We start from the raw sequence: 21,842 nt of genomic DNA, 5'->3' as shown, positions 1-21,842 counted from the left end.
GCATATCGAACCCAAACCGACAACGACAACGACAACGACATCGACAGAGATACCCAATTCTGAGGCCAATTCCCAATTCCAAAATTCGTAATCTTTTATTTTCCTTTTGTCTTGGACATTTTTCATTTTAAAGAGCAGACACAGACGGACGATGGACGACGGTCGCAGCGGGCAGATTAGGAAAAAAAAGGACGTCGCGACGAGTCGCTGTGAGACGACGACGACGAGGACGGTGACGACGACCTTCACGCATTGCATTGACCTTGTGACCCTCGTGTTGATTAGCATCAACTCTCGATTTGACCATTGTAGAAAATGTACGGCTTCTGTGTGTTTGTATTGGAATACTGGTATAAATAGATTTGCTTTATTCTTATCGATTATTCGCTGGTTCTTTATAAAATATTGTACAAAAAATTTACATTTAACTTTCATTTATCAAATTCAACTCTTGGTCTCTTGGCACTTACAACTAGACATCGACAATGGCCCCGATAAAAACAAAAATCGTGAGCTTTCAATGTGCTTGACGTTTTGCTATTAATCATGCTTAAGTGTCAGCGGGCAGTTGTTTATAAAGCTTTGAGCTTTTCATGAGCTTTGGGTGTGATTGACGTTTCTATTTGATATTTGCGAGCTAAGCCTTTCATTCAGCAATTTGATGCTGACTGAAAGCTCTAGCCAACTGCTTAAGCTACTTTCAGTGAGCTTCGAACATTAAACTTTGACATTTAATTCGGCTAAAGCAGGCTAAAAACAATTTTACAAGTTTTTCTAGCAGCTTTAAATACATTTCTTAATCAACTCTTTTAGAAGAGCTTTTAATCGTAAGCTTTAAAAATGAATTAATGGATTTATCTGCAAACTTTTGCACAGTCAGCTGACAGCTTTAAAAGAGCTTTACATATTCATTCAGCATTCAGCTGAAAGCTTCTATTCATTCGCTTAAAGCTAAGCCTTAAATAAATAAAATACGAACAAATCTCGTATGTATAGAAATCTTAAGTTTTATTGATTCTGAATCGCTGTCTCTTGCTATCGTATAAGCTTATATATCTATATATATATATATATCTAGTTATATATGTTACTTCAATCGTATGATGTATATTTACAGCTTATATGCAATGTATATATACAAAATAACGGTTTGTTTATAGAACTAAAAACAAAACAAAAAACCTCTTTAAATATTAATTAGTGCACAGCTTTCGCCCACAAAAACGAGGGTCGAACGTGGCTTTGCTGGGGGTTGCTTTTTCTGCTAGGTGGGTGTTGGGTGGGTTTCCGCCTGCTTCACTTGCTTTTGGCTAGCGAAAGGGAGTTGTTGTTGTTGTTGTTGTTGCTGCTGCTGCTGGTTGCTGCTGACTTGCCACTGCCGCCGCTGCTGCCGTTGTTGCTGTTGCCTTTCGGCGTCGCTGCTGGGGTCAATTTATTCGTTGCATGTGGCGAACTTTTGGGGCTGGCTGCCAGTGTTAAAGGCTGATGCGTGGATGGCGGCGTTGGCAGCGTTACATTGGGCAGCATCGGCATCACCAGCTGCTGCGTGTGCTCACCGCCAGCTCCCTCGTTTGTTCCACCCGCTGCGCTCCTCACCTTTTGCAGGTAATCATTGAAGACCTCGTGGCCGGCGCGTTGCATGCGCGACAATTGCTCCATGAGGCAGGCCTGCTGATAGCTGTAGACGGCGGGCGCAAAGTTGAATAAGAGATTCGACGGATTTGTCGCTGCGGCCGCCTGGGCGCGCATTAGATTCTCCTTGAAGAAGTTCAGCTGATTGGCGCTCGATGCAATGCCCAGCGGTGTATTTAGATGCGTATGTGGGTGTGCCGGTGGTGCCATTAGCTTTAGATTCGGATTGGTTGGCGTCATCTGCTGCTTGCTGTTGCCGCTGCTGTTGCGCTTAGCTGCATTGGAGCTGGCTTTGATCAAGGCCTGACTGCCGTTGCCGTTGCCGTGGCCATTGCCATTGCCATTGACATTGGCGTGTGCAAGATTTGCGGCATTGTTGGGTGACTTTTTGCTAGCGGGCACCTTGTTGACTTTGTTGTTGACAAAGCCGTAGGCAGCTGCAGCAGCAGCAGTAGCAGCTGTAGTTGGCGCTGGCAAATGTTGCAGCTTGGTGGCAGGCAATTCGGAACTGTTGCAGCTAGCTGCAGCGGAGTTCTGGCGCGGCAAAATGGGTCGAAACTTTTTGGCTGCCGTCTCCCCGCAGGCTGTAGATGGCGAAGAAGAAGAAGCAGCAGCAGCACCTGCTGCATTTCCTCCTGCTTGGCCCGCTTTGGGGGACTTGTTCTCGCTGGCATTGGGCGAGTGTTGGCTGCTGCGCTTCTCCGGGCTGGGCGTCTTTTTGCTGTCCATTTGCTGTGGCTGCAGCACCGGTTTGTGCGTGGGCGTTGCCTTCGGCGATGTCTTCGGCGGCACAGCAGTGGTGACAGCTGACGGAGGCGTGAGCCGGGCCAGCAAATGCTGAGGCGACGGTATTGTCTTGCTGGGCGGTGCAGGCAGCTTGACGGGCGGCATTGGTGTTACCTTCTCGCGCTCCTTCTCCTTCTCCACGGTCACGGCTGGCTGATCGGGCAGCTTGACAATCTCAATGTAATTGTTCACAGGACTCTTGTGCTTGGCGTGGGCGCCACTGCTGGGCGAGGAGGCATCGCCGTTATCTCGTGATATGGTTATCGACAGCGATGACGGTATATTGATGTTGCATGAGTTGAGCAATGACTTCACCTTGACTTGCTGCTTCTCGGGCGCATCCTCGGCAACGGGATTGGTATTCTGGTCGGCTTTGGTGGGTGGACTGGGGAAGAGGCCGCCGCCCAAACCGCCGCCAGCAGCGCCATTGAGCATGCTCTGCAAATAGTTGCTGGCATTTGTTGTCGCTGTTGTTGTTGCAGCTGTTGTTGCTGCCGTTGTTGTTGTTGTTGCGGCCGTGTTTGTAGGCTTGGGCGTATACTTGTAGGTGGGCATGGTCGGTATATTATAGTTGGGCACATATTGCGGCGAGCTGGGCGAATAGATGGGCGAATTGGGCGTGTACATGGGCGTGCGGCAACCGGGTGGCGCCTCTTTGCCCTTCGACTTGCTGGCATTGAACAAGGCCAAATTTAAATAGTTGTTTGACTTGTTACTAGAGTTGCTATTGTTGTTGTTGCTAGAGTTGTTGCTGTTGTTGTTGTTGTTGTTTGTCTTAGGCACTGGCGGCGGTCCCATTTTGTGTTCGGCTTGTCCCTGTTTGGGTCCATAGACATGCGACTTGCTCTGACCGCCTATGGTCTTGATTTCGGTGCCCGCATCCTTGAGCAAACGATTCACATCGCTGGGTATGTTGGCAAAAGGATTTGGCCGCGCGGCTTTCGGCAGTATGGGTTGATAGCGCTTGGCAATGGGCGTGCGATTGCCAGGTGCAGACATTTGCAGTCCGGCATGATGCGGTTGTTGCTGATAATGCGGTTGCTGTTGCTGCTGTTGCTGCTGCAGTGGATGTGCATGATGCTGGGGTGCATAAAGTGGCAACTGTGGCGTCTGCGGGACATTTCCCACCTTGTTGCTGCTGCTGTTGTGACGTGCTAGTGGCGGCTTGGCAGGTGGCGGGGGCATCAGTGGTTTGTCGGTGGCTGCAGGTGGCGACGGACAGTTGCTGGAGCTGACAGTGGGCGCGGTCAGACGTATCTTGAAATCCTCGCGTGGCAATGGGGGTGACAGCTTGGGTTTCTTGGACAGAGCCTTGACGGGCTCCTTGCTCTTGCGCTTGGAGGAGGCAATCGATTTGGGTGGCATGGCGCTGGGCGGCTTCATCAGCAGGCTATCATCCAAGTGTGCCTTGGATTTGTTAGCTGGTGCAGCGGCCGCAGCAGCAACGCCATTGTGCTTGGGCTGTGCTTGCTTCTCCGGCGACTCGAGTTTCACTTTAATGGGCGTCAAAGCAAACGACTTGAGAAACTCCGATTTGGGATCCTCCAGGCAGGCGCCGCTAGTGACGCGTGGACTAAGCACTGTGCTAACACCGTTGGGACTCAGGATGCGCTCCGTGCGAATAGTCAAGGGCGGCACAGTCAATGGGGATGGACTCTTGCGCTTCCGTTCGCTGGATGAGGAGGAAGGGCTGCTGCCGTTGGACGATGACTTGGGACTGCCATCCTTGTCCTTTTTGCTCTTGGAGCGCGATTCCTTCTCCGGCTTGAGCGGCTTGACAATCTCCTTGCGGTCTGGATCGGACATATTGATGATGGTAACACTATTCTGTTTGGACAGATCAATCTTCAGCTTGATGTTGGGCTCCTCCTTGTTGTAGCTGCCAGGCGATTGAGGTGGAGGGCACTTGGTCGTCGGACTCTTAGAATTCGACTTTGGCGAATGATGATGCTGATGCTGATGTGGATGCTGATGCTTCTCGTGCTTCTCCAGCACATTACGATTGATGACCAGCTTGAGCGACTGCTCAGTGGGTGAAGCCAACTTGGGAGCAATGCGAAATTCTTCCTGCGGCTGCTCCACTTTGATGCGTGGCGACTGAGCAGGAGACGGAGTTGGCGGAGCTGCTGCAACAATTGCTGGCGGTGAGAGTGTGGGCACTTTGACAACCAAAGGAGGCGTTGGGGGCGTGGTTCCAGGCGAAACCAGCTCCTGTTTGAGCGGCAGTATCTGTGGCTTAACCACGATTGGGGCAGGCTTTATCAGCGGCTTCTTTGGCGATTCGTAGACACGAAAATAGAAACGCATCGGCGCATCCCGCTTCCACGTATATATATACGCGATATCCATAAGCGTATAGTAGTCCTGCAGCGCAATTGTCTTCACCTTGTACATGATGTCGATGCTGAAGTTGTGAGCATCAATTTCGTACTTATCGTAGACGAACTTCTTCAAATGGCTAACACGGCACATGGCCGGACATTGAAGGTAACGTGGACGCAATGTGTCACCGAATTCCAGCTCCGAATCGATATTCAATTCACTGCAAGGGATGGAAGAGAGTGTGGAAGAGACATTGAATTAGAGAGTGTCAAAGAAGACGTTGTTAGGGCTAATGAAAGGAAGATGAAGCAGCATCGAAAGATCTCGATCTATGGGATCGATATGCATAGATACCCTTATAAACTTCAATTTATATCGATAACAATCGATGTATGTATTAACTGGAAATTTGCTTAGCATTGAAACTTACCCAAGTTCCGCATACTCCAGCGACAGGGACATATCATCGGAGGGACTGAATATCAGATGCTCGGTATCATCGCCTCGCTGTTCGGGCGTGGCCAATGCCGCCTCCTGTGGACGATCCTTGTAGAAAGCGCGCTTACGCATGAGTTCACGTTCATAGAGACCAGGCACGAGCTTATAGACAATCGCCTGCAATGTGGTATCGGATCTGTAAAAAGGAAGAAGAGTGCGCGTGGTTAGAAACAAGGTGTTGCATAATGTCCAAAGGGCAGAGGCGACACATGTGTGTGCACTCAAATGGAAAAACCAAGAACAAGAGAAAGAGCGAAAGGGAGAGCTAGCTAGATACAGATAGAGAGATAGAGTGAGAACGAGACAGCGCGCTGTATCAGACAAGACGGCTGCAGTTCCCACATGATGAAAAGCGGGAAAATGAGTCGAAAATAAGAAGTCAGTCGCGCGTAGAGCAGCAAGCGACTTCCTTGGCGCAAAAGGAAGGAAGACAACACACGCACACATGAATAGATATATATAAGGATATATATATATATAGAGTACAAATTAGACGGCAGATGCAATTGCTTTTATGGCACGCAACAAATGCCGCGCTCTGTGGCAGGGGCAAGCAACTGTATGGCATGCGCTGTATTGCTGCCACACAGAGTGGTGGCTGTAGTTATGGTGGTGGTGGCGCACAGGAACTCGCATTAAGTCGCATTTCATAGGAAAGAAAGAGAAAAAGAAAGAAGAAGAAAACGTCGCTCGCCTTCAATCAAAATGATTTTGTGAAAGGAATTGAACAATTGCGTGGCTCAAAAGAATAAGAAAAGGAATTTCGAGCTGTATATAGGAACATAAGTAGATGAGGCGCATAATGACGAGGGGTCGTTGTTTAGGGTCCTTGCCATGAGCCAAAAAAAAAAGGCAAAAGGAAACGAGGAAAAAATCAGAACTAGCTAAGATCATTTACATGCCAGCGCAGGCTTCGGCAAGCTAATTTCATATATTATATATATATAACAGACTAAAAAGTAAAGATATGAATTGTGATATAGATAGATAGACAATGAAATTAAGATGTAAATATAAAGTTAGAAATTATGAAGAAACTTCAACATGCTGCATTTTTATAGACAAAGTTAGAAGTGAAGAGAAAAGATAATCTAAAACATTGAGTTGATATATTAAGCAAATATCAATATTGACTGTTCCTATAAATGATTATCTTCCTGCACCATATACAATAGATGTATGCTTTGCTAATATTTCTACATATTAGTGAGGATTATAGACAATATTGAGGTTAAACAATCCTTAGTAAACAAAGGAATCTATTATAAAAAGGTTAAGAGGCTTTACTATGATTGCCTTTTGATGAATCAGTGATTATATTGGGCTTATGAAGAGTACTCATTCCATTATATATTATATATATTGACAGTTAGTTACAGGTTCAAATCACAGCCAAATCTCGGCATCTAAGGTTAATATTGCAATAAGTGAGGTTAAGTTTGACATTCCAATGATCGAATGACGCGTCGATTCAGTGAATGTGACTAAAGGTTTTAAGGTTAGCCACATAAATGTCACAAGCGCGACATATTCGACTTGAAGTACACAAGTTGTAGGAAATTCTAGTTTAGCCAAAGTCTCACACTAGCTCGCCCGCTTAACTCAACTGTAAAGTTTTCTGTGTGTGTGTGTGTGTGTGTTGGGAGGATTCTTTGGGTTCAAGCACCACAGAACTTTCGCTGCGGTAATTGTGGTTTGGGTAGTCCTGCAAACTTGGCCAACAATCTGGTAAAAGCTGTGGGTCAATCTTCAAGGGGAAATGCCGAAAGACACCTTGAATTGAATTCAAGTTTTGGGCTGATGTTGCTGTCGACCAACTTGGGCGTTTGCTTAACTTTTTTGTGAAGCCTGCCAAATATTTGCACTAGCTGTCACAGTCTAACTTCAACTATTGCTATCTCTCTCGCTCTTTCCCTCGTTGGCCTCGCACGTTTCTTATGAAGGAAAACGCGTTCGTGACGTGCGAATCAATTTAAGCTTACAGCTTTAATAAGAGACAGCTAACAGCCAGACAAGGCCAGAACCACCCGCTGCCAGGCCGAGCCACCCCACGGCGCGCACACAAACCGTTATATACAAATTGTGTGTTGGGAGTCAGGTTGAAATCTAGTCGCAAAGATAATGAATACAAGACTGAAAAGATAGTCGCAGGCAGCAGCTCGCTCCATAAATGCCAAGCTGAATGAATGAAGCTCCAGCTGCTGCTGCTGCTGCTGCTGCTGCCAAATGGTGTGAAGTCAGCAGAACAAACTATATAGAATGGCTATATATATACATGTTTATATATATATTTGAGTACAGCTCTATAAAAGAGAAGACAAGTGGTTTTTGTACGTGGTCTCGAGTCTCCAATTAAATTTATTGCAAAACTTTATTGTTTAACCCAAAACAGAAAAGAAATCAAAGAGAAAACAAAACAAAAGCCGAGTCTATTTATTTTGCTTTCATTACGTGTTTTCTTTTGCCAACCAAAAGGTAAACAAAACCAAAAAGACGAAACAACAACTGCAAAATGTTGCCCGCCATGTTTTTTTATTGTACGATGTGTGGCGCCCACGCCCCAAAAGACAAAATAATAAAAAAAATCAGAAAAAAAAACTGCTGCCCAACTGATAAACTGCAGGCCACAAAACGTGGCAGCATTCTGCCAAACGCATTTCCAAGAAGTAAATCGAAAAAAAAAAAACAAAAAAAAAACAGCAACAACAACAACAGCAGAAGACAGAGATAATTAACGGGCGGGTCTTGTGCCGACGGCCAGAGGCAACGATAAAGACTGAGAAAGGAAGCAACAATAACAACAACAGGAGCAGCAACAAAGCAGCTGGAAACAGTTCACAAAAGCCAAAAGGCACAGACGAAACACGAACAGTGCCAAGCTGAGTTCCTGCTTCCTCTTAACCCGGCCAAAGCAACGAGTTTTGTTATTGGACGCCCAAATTGAAGACCTCCGAGAAAAGGGAGCCGAAAAAGATCAGCAGCCAATTTTATTTTGGATTCTAGAGCTCAAAATAGCTAATGCAAATTTCAATAAAGTCAAATTGAATTGGAAGAGTTTTCAAGTTTTTCTTTTGATTACATAATTTATCAATTGAGAATTATAAATACTTAAGATACTTTTTAAAGGAATTAAAAAAGATACAATTGGTGGAAATGGAATGGAATGGCATAAACTTGGCTGTAAACTAAAAATACTACAAATTACAAGAAATTGCTCTTCTGATGATTTGATAGGCGAAATAAAATGGAATATATTGAAATTAAATGAAATGGCATGAAATTCACTCTAATAATTTTGCAATTGTTGAATAGGAACAAATTGTTGCTTCACTTTGAGATTGCAGAATTGAAATAAAATTAACAAATTTGTTTATTGTCTAGTATAAGACAGATTGCAATTAAAAACAGCAATTAAAAAAAAATATGATTGGACTAAAATGGAAGTGGAATGACTTGAAACAACAGTAGAAACAGTTGAATAGGAACACAACTTTTCAAGTTGTTTTTGTGCATGGCAAAGAAAGGAAAAAAATTCGCTTAATTCATTAGTTTATTGAATCAAGATTTGACTCAATGCTCTATTAAAGTCAAGTTCTAATCTATCTAAAATTTTCATCTTAAACATCGAGCCATTCAACTGCATTAAACTCTTGCCCTCCGCACAGACAATTGAAGTGTATTCAAGGCTTCCGCTGTGCTCTTTTATTATCTAATTGTAGTTGTCAGCAACAGAAATATATATAAATAAATCTAGATATATATATATATATAAAGATATATCTATCTCTTTGTGAATTGCGTCTTTTACTTACTTGATGTTGGGCTTGGCATTGTTGATGACCATCTCGCAGCGAGGACAATAGCGCTCCTTGCGCAGGTGATTGATGAGGCAACTGTGGCAGACTGCAATCAAAAGGATGAGAGAGAGAGAGAGTTAGAAACTGAGAGAGACAGTGATGAAGAGCTGCGCATAAAACAGTTACAAATTGTGTTCTGTAGCGTTGCGTTGGGTCTCCTAGAAATTATACAAATTTATGTAAAACCTTGGCAAAAATAATTCCCCCAGCGTTACGCACGCAGCTTATGCCACGCCCACACAACAGCTACCCAAAATGGATATACGATGTACCAAAAAAAAAAAATAGGAAATGCAAAAGCAACGCAATCCAGCTATTCGATGCGAACGTGCCACACGAGAAAAAAGTTTGTAAATAAGAGAAAAACGAGTAAAAGCTCGACTGTGGAAATACTCTGTAATAACTGTGTTAGAGAAGGGACTTGATGTAAAAAATATATATTAATAAGCCAACTTTAAATGTCATGCTTTAAGAACTTAAGGCAAGCTGGAAAAAAACTCCAAGTATAACTAAAATATGGTCATTCCAAGTTTAGAAAAAAAGAAGAAAAAACGAAACATTTTCATCCAATAAATCCAGAATCTTAAATTAAAATAGAATCTGACTATAAAAATCTTTTTTCTAGGATAAAATGAGAATTTATATATAATTTATGAAACTGTTCATGCTCCCTTGATACTTGCTTCAAAGTTCTGTTGCATTAATATGAAACCCATTTTTTTAATACAATTATACACGTAATTTTGAACTCCCTCACACACACGCCCAGTACGTGTATACCCCATTTCCCCTTAGTGGCAACGCGGTATGAAAAAGAAAAAAGTTTGTTTTGACTTTAATGTCAATGGCAGTCTGTCTGTCTGTCCGTTTGTCTGTCTGATGCTGTGTGTCCCGTCCATTCGTACCCGCTACAACTGTCACCCAAGCGACAGCAACATGCAGCAAAGTGAGACAGAGATTGGAGACTGAACCCAGACAGGATACAGCAGCAGCGAGGAGGAGAAGGCAGCGAGTGGGCAGATATGGAGCAATAGGTAGACTGGGCAGGGCAACGGCAACACATTCGCACACATTCGCAGCGCCTGTTACGCTTGTCTGTCAGTCCAAAAGACATGGATGGTAAAAAAAAAAATGACATTACTACGGGCTGAAGCCTGTTGTCATTTGGGTGGTTGGAGGCTGGTGCGCGACGAAAATGGCCTCGAGTCAGGGCTAGCAACAAGGCGAATGCAACAAAGTTAACAAAAAGAGAGTCAAAATAAAAGAAAGGCAGAACAACAGCTGTTGCTGGCAGTCAGTTGGTGCGTTGCGAATGGCCAGCAGCCAAAATTGGAACGGGATGGCAACGCTGCCAGTACAAGAAGAGGAGGAAGACGTAGCAGCAGCCGCATGCGGCATTGAGCTGTGTGCAACAGATTTAAATGAGCCTCGGGAGCAACATGAAATGCCAATCGACACATGGTGGTTAGACAGATTTACTGACTGGCTGACTAACTGATGGACAGATTGAATGAAGTCTAACTGCATTTTGTATCGGATGCGCAGTTAATCGAATGTCATAATTTGTCAGCCGATTGACGTCGCTAATATGCGTAGAATTTGCCACTTATTGTGGAATATGACAATCAAATGCAAATTCAAAGATAAATGCCAGCGATCTGGCAACGCCGAGTGACAGACTAATTAAGTTGGCAGCGCTCGAAATGAGTGGGCGTTAAACTTTATAGACTTTGGTGCATATGAAAGAACTTTGTCTAATTTTTGAATTTAACTTCTTTTCTACTTAAGCTAATTCTTTTTGCCAAAACATTTGGCAGCACTTCAAATCGCAGTTTGGTTTAACTAACTTTATTAAGTTTTTGACAAAATTCCAAATAAAATTCGGAATTCGAAATTCCAAACGAATTCTGCTGGCTGCTTTAAGAGTTCAACTTGTTAAGTTGGCTCCGCTCGCATATAAATTTCGTTCAATAAAACCAAAATGCATTTTGTGTGCACCAAATTGAAAGTCAACAAAAGAGTGAAAAATGTCGCTGTGGAAAAGCGTGAAAACTGCTGCAGCAAAAGAAAAACTGAAAACAAAAACTGTAGCTTGAACTCGAACCGGAAATTGAAGTAACACAAAAATCGCTCAAAAGACAACTAAAACGTTGCTTTTTCTTTAAACCCGTCTGGCAGTCCAATCGAAGGAGAGAGAGAGAAAGAGCGAGAGAGAGGCAGTCGGGTGGGCTAGTGGGGAGTCTCGCCGTGTTTCAGTTTTCCACTTGAAAGTTGTCTGATTTATGGTTCAGCAGTTATTAAGCTTGAGTATCCTCGCAGAACCATTTGTAATTATTTAGTCAGACATATGTGCCATACATCTAACTCCATCCGAGATGCTTTTTTCCAGCTCTCTAGACACAAGCATACTTGGGGCTATATAGAGAAGCTGTTTTTGGAGCTATGCAAAAGAGTGAGTCTCAGTCTGAGTCCGTGCCTAAGAAGAGGAAGCTGCAACACCAGGCTCATTAATGTTGCCCATTAACTTATCGTCAAGGCAGCATCTGGCTTGCCGTCTATGGCACAGCTCAGACAGGGTAAGCAGGGGGCAGGCAGAGTTTTTGCCAGTTAGTATACCCTGTAATAATTGAAAACAGATAAAACTGGGTTGCTACATGTTGCCTATGAATGTAACTATGCAATAAGCAACTCTTTGCAATCTTTTAGGTTTCTATCAAATCAATATAATCGATAAGTATCGGTTTTATATGATTTTAGGACATGCAAAAATGGTAATAAGATGCAGCAACTGATATTTATAACTGTCCAATCAACTATTTGTATAAAGCTAATATATCTTGAAATCGATAAATATCCGTTATTAATCGATATTTTTGTTGAAAGCGTTTTATTTTGAAAAAAAAAAAACAAGAAATCTAGTTCACCACAGACTAGAATACAGAACACTTTGATATTCCTTTCTTAATATGTTCGATAATTATCGATTATTTTCTTAAGACTTCACTATACTTCATGAAAAAAATACTTCATAACCAAATTATAAATTACATATTAATCACATAAATATGAAGTTGAACCTCTGTCAATGATTCACAGTCCATAAATACCGATTGCCTTGATGAATAAGAAAGAAATAGGTTTTATAATTGGCATGAAACGGAATGAAAACATATTGATTTTTAATTTTCTTCTAATCTACTTTACATTTGACATTTGCCTAATCCTTTGCTGCACACAAAAGTGTCACAATCGATAAATATCGATTTTTTACTTGCATACTTTACTTTCTATATTCCTTTTAAACTGAATGAAATTAGTGTTAAATGCGCCATGTCAGCATTGCTAGTTCTCAGAGCAACTGATGTTGACTTTCTCACAGGGTATTCGCGCCAGTCAAGAACCGCTCGCTTGGCTAACTACTTCTAATTAGCTTTTGCGCCTAACCATGAAGTGCCAAGGATTCGCGGTATCTGAGGGTGGTTTCGAGGAGTGGCAGGGGTGCGTGCGGTGGCTTAGGGGTTTTTATCTCTCTCCGTTGGTACTTACACGAGTGCAAACATTCCACGATGGTCGTCGCATTGATCAGATAGCCCTGGCACAAGTGGCAGATGATGTGCGCATTGACGGCCGTTAGAAGCACGGGGCGTGGCGTTGTCATCATCAATGTTGTCGTTGCCGTTGTTGCAGCCGCTTGTGGCGCCTCTTCGTTGGAGCAGTGCTCTTCGTCGGCGGAGGCGCCACCGTTGCTGTTCGCATCCTCAATGTTGGACCAGGCGGATGAAGAAGACGACGACGAGGATGACGATGATGAGGAGGAGGATGATGATGAGCATGACGAGGCAAATGATGAACTGTTGTTGTTGTTGTTATGCGAACCCTCTGCAACAGCAGCAGTTGTTGTTGTTGTTGTTGCTGCTGTGGCGGCTGGAGGTGTTGCTTCTTTCTTAATGTTGTTGTTGTTGTTGCAAGCATGCATCGACTTTGTGTTTGTTGTTGTGAATGCATTAGTTGCGCCTGTTGCAGTAGTTGTTGTTGTGTTTTCACTTTTTACTTTAATGCTGTTTGCTGCGCTCTTTTGCTGTTGCTGCTGCTGCTGCTGTTGTTGTTGTTGCTTTTGTTGCTTTTGCATTTGCATTTTATCAACACTTGTCGCCGTTATATTTATTGCAAGCTTTTTGCTGCTATTGTTGTTGTTGTTATTGTTGCTATTTGCATTGCTGACAAAGCTTTTGCCCGCTTTTGTTGCTTTGGTCGCCATTGCCAGTGTTGATAAATGCTGCGACTGCGACGCCGACGCAGCAGCTGGCTTTTGTGCATGCGCCATTGTTGTTGTTGCCGTTGCCTTCGACTCCGGCGTCATCATAATAATAATAATAATAATAGAAGTTGCGCTAAAATTCGCTTTTGTTTTCTGCAAGGAAAGAAAAAAAACGTGGAAATTTAATATGCAGCCAAACGACAAATAACAAATGCAAATACCAACTCACACACATACAATAATAGACACACACACTGAAACATACATATCGAAATGCGCACATATACATATGCATGCATGGAAAAAAGAGAGCAGCGGCGAGTAGGGGTATTCACGCTGTGAGCATAAAAAAATAGTTGTAAAGCTTATAGAGTGCAAGGCACATGCCCTTTGAGTAAAACACTATAGAATGGTACAGTAAAGACTAGAAAATTCATTCAATATCAGCTCATTTTTAGCTTAAAATTTAATTATTTTATTTTTATTTTTTTTACAGCAACTTTTAACTGAATTTTTTTCAACTAAATTTTTTAATGTATTTATTTTTTTTTACTTTTATTTTTCTTTGCATAAAATAGCTTACATTTAAAAATATAATAATATTCATATAATTATTATATAAATTAAATTTGGTCTGGTTTATGTTTTTTTGTCTTAATATCAAAAATAATATAGAAAATATAGAAATCTAAAAAGCTGTTCAAACAGGTAGGCATATATAGGACTATCAAATTTGACTATTCTAATTTTCCCTTTAAAACTTCAGACTCTCTTTGCTTTCATATTAAATTGCTGAGCTTTCCACTTAGCGAGCATTTACTCTACACTTTCTACTTCAGCTTCAAATAATCCTTAAATACAATATGTAAACACAATAAAAATAAGTTTCAAGTTGCCAAACCCCACACACACACACACATACACACATAGAAAATCTTAAATTTCCACTCGTAGCATTTTCTGTGGAAAAACATAAAGAAATGTTTGTTTTTTTTCTCTCTCTCTCTCTCCCTCTCTTCATAAAGTCGTTGGCCTCGTGCATTTTGTGCTGATTGTGAAAATGTTAAATAAAATAAAAGATAAAACTCAGTAGCAGCAGCAACAGCTGTTTTTTTTCTTCTTTCTGTCAATCTATCTGTATATAAATGCATAATGATAAGAAAATAGTGAAAAATAAGCAGACAGAGCCAACCTTATAAAGCGAACACGAGTTATGGACCATAAACAGAAAAAAAAACAAAAAAAAAACTCAATGTCAAACAGAAAATCTCATGTTAAATTCATAAAATTCACATATTTCCTCCATTTGCCATATAAGTAATTGAAAGTCAAAACTGTTAAATCACTGGCTAACAGAAGAGACTATATATAAATATATTCTTTGTATGTGCAATCAGTTGATGGATAATGGATGCTTGCTCCACACTGACTACCCCTGCCCCTGCCCTCGCCCCCTTCTACCTTTATGTCCTTCTCCCTCCCTCTTCAGTTGCCCAGGGAATGTTAACGACTGCCGAACGACCCTCTTCACACGCATACTACTGCAAATTGCATTGGTTCTCAAAAGGGAGCCCCATATAGAAAGAGACAGAGAGAGTGGCAGAGTTAACAGCCAGATAAGTTGGGTTATGTACGCTTTTTTGGTCAAATGAAAATGGCTTGAAACTGAACTCCCTAAAAGCACAAATGCGAGTGCGAAATGTTTTCGAAAAAAAAAAAAATACTTTATAATTTCAAGTTGTTTTTGCATCAACGCGCGCCAGTAAAAAGTTTTGCACAAAACTTTTTACAGCAGGAGCCAGGGCCAAACTCTCCCTTTCTCCCTTGCTCCCTCAGAAAATGTAAATATGAATGAATATGAAATGTATTCAGGGACGCGCACAAGCAAATGAACGGTGCTGCCTTTAAAATCCTTTTTACATAAAATTTAAGTGAGCGCAGACACACACATACATTCACCCATACACGCAATAGCGTACCCAAGTTTAACCCTTCCCAGCAACAACATCAACAGCTCAGGCAGTAGCAGAGCGCGCGCAAAAAAAAAAAAAACAAGAGTACGAAAATGAAAAGGATAAAAAAATAAAAGCAAGCAGCGGAATTTCACGTGAGTTAACGTTCGAGAACAAAAGCGCGGTCTGCACGACTGCAGCTATGCGCTACGCAGAAGGCTACGCTAGTGAAATGCAGCGGGTAGGGTGAATTTGATAGCGACCAAGACTTTATCTCATTTCTCACACACAAACATACATATATAAATACATACAGTCACACGCACTACTTTCCATTCAGCAACGAAATAAAGTAAAGCAGTTAAAAATATTCAATTTTACTATATATGTTTATACGTAAATGTTCGTAAAGCATATTTATGTAAAGAGTAATAACAGCATGTAAGCACACACATATACATATATATATATTTATGTATAAGCTCACTTGCCAATCGCAAATGTAGACACCATGTGCGTGTGTGTATAAAGGGGGGCACAAAAGCTGTTGCTGTCGCTGCTACTGTTTTTGTTTTCAGCTACTTTCCGCTTCTACTTCACTTACTTCCCTCTGCTAGAGGCTGAGTACAACTTCTGGAGTGAGAGTTGTGAGTGTGAGTGATTTTTTTTAATTTGGGAAAAGACACTGACGGGGAGGGAGCATTAGCAGCGCAACAGCTGTGCACCGACAGGCAGGCAGCGGCAGTGTTGTAAAATGTTAGTGGAGCAGAGATATAAAAAAAAGAGAGCATATAATTTGCAATTGCACATTTCGCTCAGAGGTATGTTGCGTTTGGCCTGCTTGTGTGTTGTTATTTTTACCTGTGTAAAGATTTGACTGCTAATCCAGTTGAATGCGCGGCATTTTGTTGTTGTTTTTATCCAATTGCTGCAAGAAGTAAACGTAATCCAAAACGCGATGCAGCCGTTGATATTGTTGTTGTAATAATTCAAAGTGCAGTTATTGGCATATTTGCTCACGCACACTTTCACAAATACATACACACAAATGCATATACATATATATTCTTCGTTTCGCTTTAATTAGATTTTCAACATTTTATCTTATACCTTTCTTTCTTCAGCTTCAGCTTCAGCTGTTTGCGTTGCTACGTTTTATTGCTTGCTTTACACTTTACTCCTCTACTTCGTTGCTTTTGATATTTCTCAACACAAAACACTCACACACATATATGTATATACAGTCGCACACAGCATAGAAACTCGAGCGCTGCTGCGGCTGTCACTTTGGGTTATTTGCTTTCGTGTGCACCTTTATTGTGTATTATGCTTTGCCTTATGTTTTCTGCACACGCACACAAACGCCGCTGCTGACGCGCACTGCGACTGCGACGTTTACATAGACGTCGTCGTGTATATAAAGCGCAGGCTGTTTGCTGCCTTCTGATATCGTCGTCGTTGTTGTTGTTGCGGCATTTGTCACACGAGACACAAAGGAAATTTCTAGCTTTTGCACAAGCGATGCCTTTTAGTACTTAAGTTACTTTCACTTTATATTATTTAACAATAAATTATTAATTTTTGTAATTAATTATTTATGTTATTATAGTAATATATTTAAATGAGTGTGATACGCTTGGCAGTTGAAGTAATTTAATATTTTGGCGATGAAAAATGCGCGCACGTCTGTTCGGCTCAACTTTCCATGTTCAACTGACGAAACGACACGACGGCTGAGACGCTGACACGCTGCCTACGCTGTCTTTATTTACTTGCGCAGTCGCCGCACTCATACACATACGCAACGCCTATTTACATTGACGGCGGCCAACTGCCTGCCCTCTGCTGCCGTTTTTTACGTTTTCCTTTTTCTCTACTGCGCGCTCAGTGGCTGCCACAATACTATCTCGCTCGCACACTAACTCTCACTGGGCGTGCAACTGCTGCGCACTCGCTCTCGCTTACACTCGTTGATTTTATTTGCGTTGGTCTCTTTTGCTGCACAACTGCTGCTCTCATACGGCAAACGAAAACTGCGACGGCTTTTGTATCTCATTCGTTGCTGGCGACCGCGAAACGAACTGCTCTCGTTCGAAGTTGGCTTTGCACTGAGTTGACGACGTCTGGTCGTTGTCGTCGCCGTTGCCGTTGCCGTTGCTGTTTGCTATTGCTGTTGCTGTTGCTGTTGCTGTTGCTTTTGCTGTTTGCCTTTTGGCTCTTCTGCTGTGCCTGCTGTTTCTTTGTTTCTTCGACGCTGTCGCTGCCCATATACACACATACCGACATTTGTGTGAAAGGAAAGGGCTGTTGGCTGTCTCATTGTCGACGCCGAAGCGTATATAGGGCTTATGTATTAAATGCTTTATGTGCATGCCGTTCAAGAGCCTTGTGTGTGTTTGTTATGTGGCGTGGGTTACCCTTCAGCTTGAGTGCGTGTAAGTGTGCCCATATGTATGTATGTTGAGTATTTAATAAGCATTTTTGCTTTGATCTCTGTTCAGAGCACGGATGTGTGTATATAAAGAGGAATGTAAGCTATGCCATAGTATATATATGTCTGTATATGGTTATATAAATACGTTTGAAGATTTACGCACATAAATGAAAGTACTGAAGAAAAAGTGTGTCCATATCTATTTACAGACATATTGTAATATACATACGTGCTTATGTATAGAGGTGTATATTACAGGAGAATGTAAAATATATAAGGGTAGTTAGCCTGATATGTGCATTTCATTTTATGTATATCCATTAATCCCAGGTGTTTCCAGCGGCAACCATTGGCTTCACGTAACGTCTCTGCCTTGCCTGCCAGTGTTGCCGCACAATCTCACAGCGAGTTTTGAAGGTTCAGGTGACAAACAAACACTCAATTAGTCAACTTTTGTATATACAAATACGTAATCCTACACTCTCATCCAATAAATATACAAATTTCACAAATATTATTTAGGCAGCATTGCATCGAAGGCGTTGTAAAGCTGTTTTTAGTACCATTTACGTGTCCAAAAACATCTGTGTAAAATGATATATGTGTTAGAGAAATGAAATTATAGAGTGTATATAAAAAGAAAAGGAACTACAAGTTAATTCCAATAGAAAATGGCCAATATAGCATATAAATCTAAAATGAAGGAGTGAATTAACAAATACTTATATTAAAGAGGAGAGAGATATATATCTCAGACTGTACATATCTTTGTTAATAATATATTATTGTATTCTATGGTCCATAGTCTAAAGTAGTATAGATTAGTGTACTGAAAGCGCACAACTTAATGTTTTTGACAAGTTTACAAATTTTACTTTTGATATTTTCAAAGTAATAGAAAAACTAATTGATTTGCAAGACTTTTTCTTATATGGAAACACAAACTCCTGAAGACTGTAGTTAGAAGACGAGAGTTATGCAATCAAAGACTACATACTTTTCAATATATCTGAGCTTAAGAGTCACTTTACAACAGTAGATTTGATAAGAGAATAAGTGTATATAGGGAACATACATATAACATATAATATGGATTGACTTTTTATATCCTCTATATCTATTCAACGTAGAAATTCAGAGCTGTCAACTACTGAATTTATTAGGTTTTCTAGAGTTTATTTGAGTAGTTGAGTATACTTCTATTAAAGAAATATCATCTAAAGCTGGGACTGACCTTGAACTTCATATTCCTTGTAAATTTACCAGATGAATTGTCTCTATTTATGATATTTTTTTAGATAACTGAGCAATAGGCCATACTTATTGATTGAAGGCAGTATTAAATGTAAAATGTATTGTTTCATATCATGTATATATATTAAATGTATTGGAAGCTGATTAAATTTAACTTAACAGCCCAATTTGAACCTGTTTAGAAATATTTATTTACATTTTTGGACAGTCAACTAGACTATCAATAAAAGAAATCTAATTTCATTATTTAATTATAATTTAACTTTCCATGTTTAATGCTCACGAATTGTCCAAGGAGTAGATTGCTAGATAGATGTTAAAAGCCAATAGGATAAACAAGTAGACGTACTCCAGTTGATAGTTGAGAGATGACTACCAGATATCTTGATCTGTGTGTCAACTTGCTATAGTTCTGTAATACAGCTACATATATAAGCGCATATGTGCCCACATATAGCTTTCATTACTCAACGAGGTAAAGACCAGACAGCATCTTTGTACTAAATTTGGCGACTCGAACTCTTAAACATGCGAGATATTCTTGAGTAACTCAAATTTTATATTGATTTTTATGGCAAATCTGGTAAATTTTGCGACGATTTAATGTTCGTTCGAGCTGAAGAAGCTATAGAAGGAGAGCTATTTCAAGCTTAAAATCTTATAAATTAGCTCTTTACACAGTTGATTACATCAAGCATACCTATATACAAAAGCTATAGTATAGCTATAGGTAAATAATGCAAAAACATAAGTTTATATGTTATATACCTATTTCGTATGAGAAGCTCAGATATATACATACATGCACATCTATACACGTATATATATAAATGTATAACTTGATTCTTCTATCATATATTTGATTCGTCTTTATTTTTTCGGCTCCATAGTCTCAAGTCTAGTGCATTTCACTGAAATCTGGCCACTCGACAATATTCGTTAATTCCGTATACAGAAGTTGCATATTTGCACGTAGGCTTCCCACTCACACACACACACACATACACACAGAAACTTACACAAGTGAATCAGCAATCAGCATTTGTGTTTACTTTTCCCTTCTCTACATTTGGCGACTGAAGAAGAGCGAGTGGGAAAGGCAGAGGGAGAGGAGAGCGAGAGAGAAAAGTTCTCCAATCAGTCGACGTCTGCACTTTGCGCATTCATTCATCGAATGTTTTTCTTGTTTTTAGTTTTTGCTTTATTTTTCGCTTTTTTTTATGCATTTTAGCCGTTCACTGCGGCTGGTCTAATGGCAATCCGTTGATTACGCAACCAGGTGCAAGAGAGTTGCTAATGAAGACGCCAATGTTGCTGTTAAACTTCTTGTCAAAGCACTCGTTGAAGTAATTATGCATTGATTAAAGTGATTTGTCTCTGGTAGTTTTAGTTGTAGCTTTTTGATCACTTTAACTTGCTGTTAAGCTGCTCGTTAAACTTAATGGAAATTGTATCAAAATAGTTTTTCCTCTTTAATTCTATTCTTTTTCTGTCAAAGTAGTTGTCAACAGAAATGTGCAGCTGCTTGAAGCAGAATGTTGAACATTTTAAAACTTTTCGAAGTTTTCTGCATTTTGGCTGGGTTTTGAGTTAAAGCTCTTGTCAAATTATTTACTATGAAAATTTATTATTGGTTTATTTTCGTTTAATAGAGTTAAGAACTCGAAGCTTTTATTTATATTTCTGAACCGCGAATTGATTTAGTAAACTCCTTCCTAACGTCAATTACAGTTAAATTTCTTATAACACTTAATGCTAAAGTGCTTGTCAGACTGATTTCAGTTTGTGTTTGCCCAGCTCTAGGCCGCTGCTGCTTGAATGCTTGTTAAACCCAATGTCAAGGTGGTTGTCAAAGTATTTTTGACATGATTCGAGATGATCTAGTGCAAAATTTTGTCATTTTTTAGAGTTAAGTAAAGCTATCTGATTGTTAGTAATATTTATAGAAAGCTTTCATCTGTAGAACATTTTAAGAGTTTACTTCTGGAACAAACACTTCTCGAGGAAAGTACGTAAATAAGCTTAAATTTTGTTTACGCCTCACAAACTCAGACTTGACTTGAAAATCATAAAACTTGCCAACAGATAAAGAAGAACTCTCATCAACTTGACAATATAAAGTATCCTATATACGTATACATATTTCCATATGATATCTGTATATATGATACATATGCATTCACATTCTATAAAGTAAGTTCACTGGGCAAATGGGGAAAACCAAAATCTTTTAGTTAAACAACAAAAAGTATTCTAGTCGGGAGTGTGCCACTAGCAAATACCCGGAACTTGCTGTTTTCTAGGTGTATTGTGTAGATTATATAGATACACAAAAATATATATAATCTCAAATTTTATGGTTCGATATCTTAAAGCGTATTACCTATTCTCAGATTTTGGAATCTGTGTATTCGTGAAGATAAGCTAAATGTCTAAATTGATGGCTCTTGCTGTTAAGGTGCTTAAGTTATGCATTCAAATCAAGTCAAATCTAATATGGAAAGCTTCTGAAGTATATATGAAATTACTGAATTTTGATGTTACTGAGATCGTTGAGTTCATATAGACCGAAAGACAGCTAGATGACAATTGAATTGATGGATCTAATCAATCTGCTTTAGATTATATGTATACTTATGGTATACTAGATGAAAGGGGAGTATTTCTAATAGTATAGATTGTGTGCGCTATCAATATTAAAACTAGGTTATATAACAAACATTCATTTGTCATTAGTCATTAGCCATTATCATTAGTTAATTCACGTTTGTAATTAACAAACGAAAGTTTGTCAGCTGTATGAAAACTCTTATAATAACTTAAATGATTTGCTGACTTATGAAAAGTTC

At 40.4% G+C, this 21,842-nt stretch overlaps 1 protein-coding gene across 2 annotated transcripts; it reads right to left on the bottom strand.

The window, feature by feature from the left end:
- Positions 1–1,004: 1,004 nt before the first annotated feature.
- LOC111595723 (polycomb group protein Psc) lies at positions 1,005–16,378 on the bottom strand. 2 transcript variants are annotated; one of them, XM_030225059.1, is made up of 5 exons: positions 16,167–16,378; positions 12,642–13,506; positions 9,051–9,141; positions 5,171–5,374; positions 1,005–4,960 (listed from the first exon to the last, which is right to left on the bottom strand). In XM_030225059.1, the coding sequence occupies exons 2-5, from the start codon at positions 13,456–13,458 to the stop codon at positions 1,297–1,299; spliced, it is 4,776 nt and encodes a 1,591-aa protein (XP_030080919.1). In that variant the 5' UTR covers positions 13,459–13,506; positions 16,167–16,378; the 3' UTR covers positions 1,005–1,296. The 2 variants fall into 2 exon arrangements, with proteins under 2 accessions (XP_030080919.1, XP_023165341.2); XM_023309573.2 differs by lacking the exons at positions 12,642–13,506; positions 16,167–16,378 and adding an exon at positions 9,282–9,349.
- Between the last annotated feature and the right edge of the window lie 5,464 nt (positions 16,379–21,842).

The sequence above is a fragment of the Drosophila hydei genome, unplaced genomic scaffold, assembly GCF_003285905.1.
Source record: "Drosophila hydei strain 15085-1641.00,03,60 unplaced genomic scaffold, DhydRS2 tig00008122-arrow-pilon, whole genome shotgun sequence".
NCBI lineage: Eukaryota > Metazoa > Arthropoda > Insecta > Diptera > Drosophilidae > Drosophila > Drosophila hydei.
This window is presented reverse-complemented; position numbering and strand designations above follow the sequence as displayed.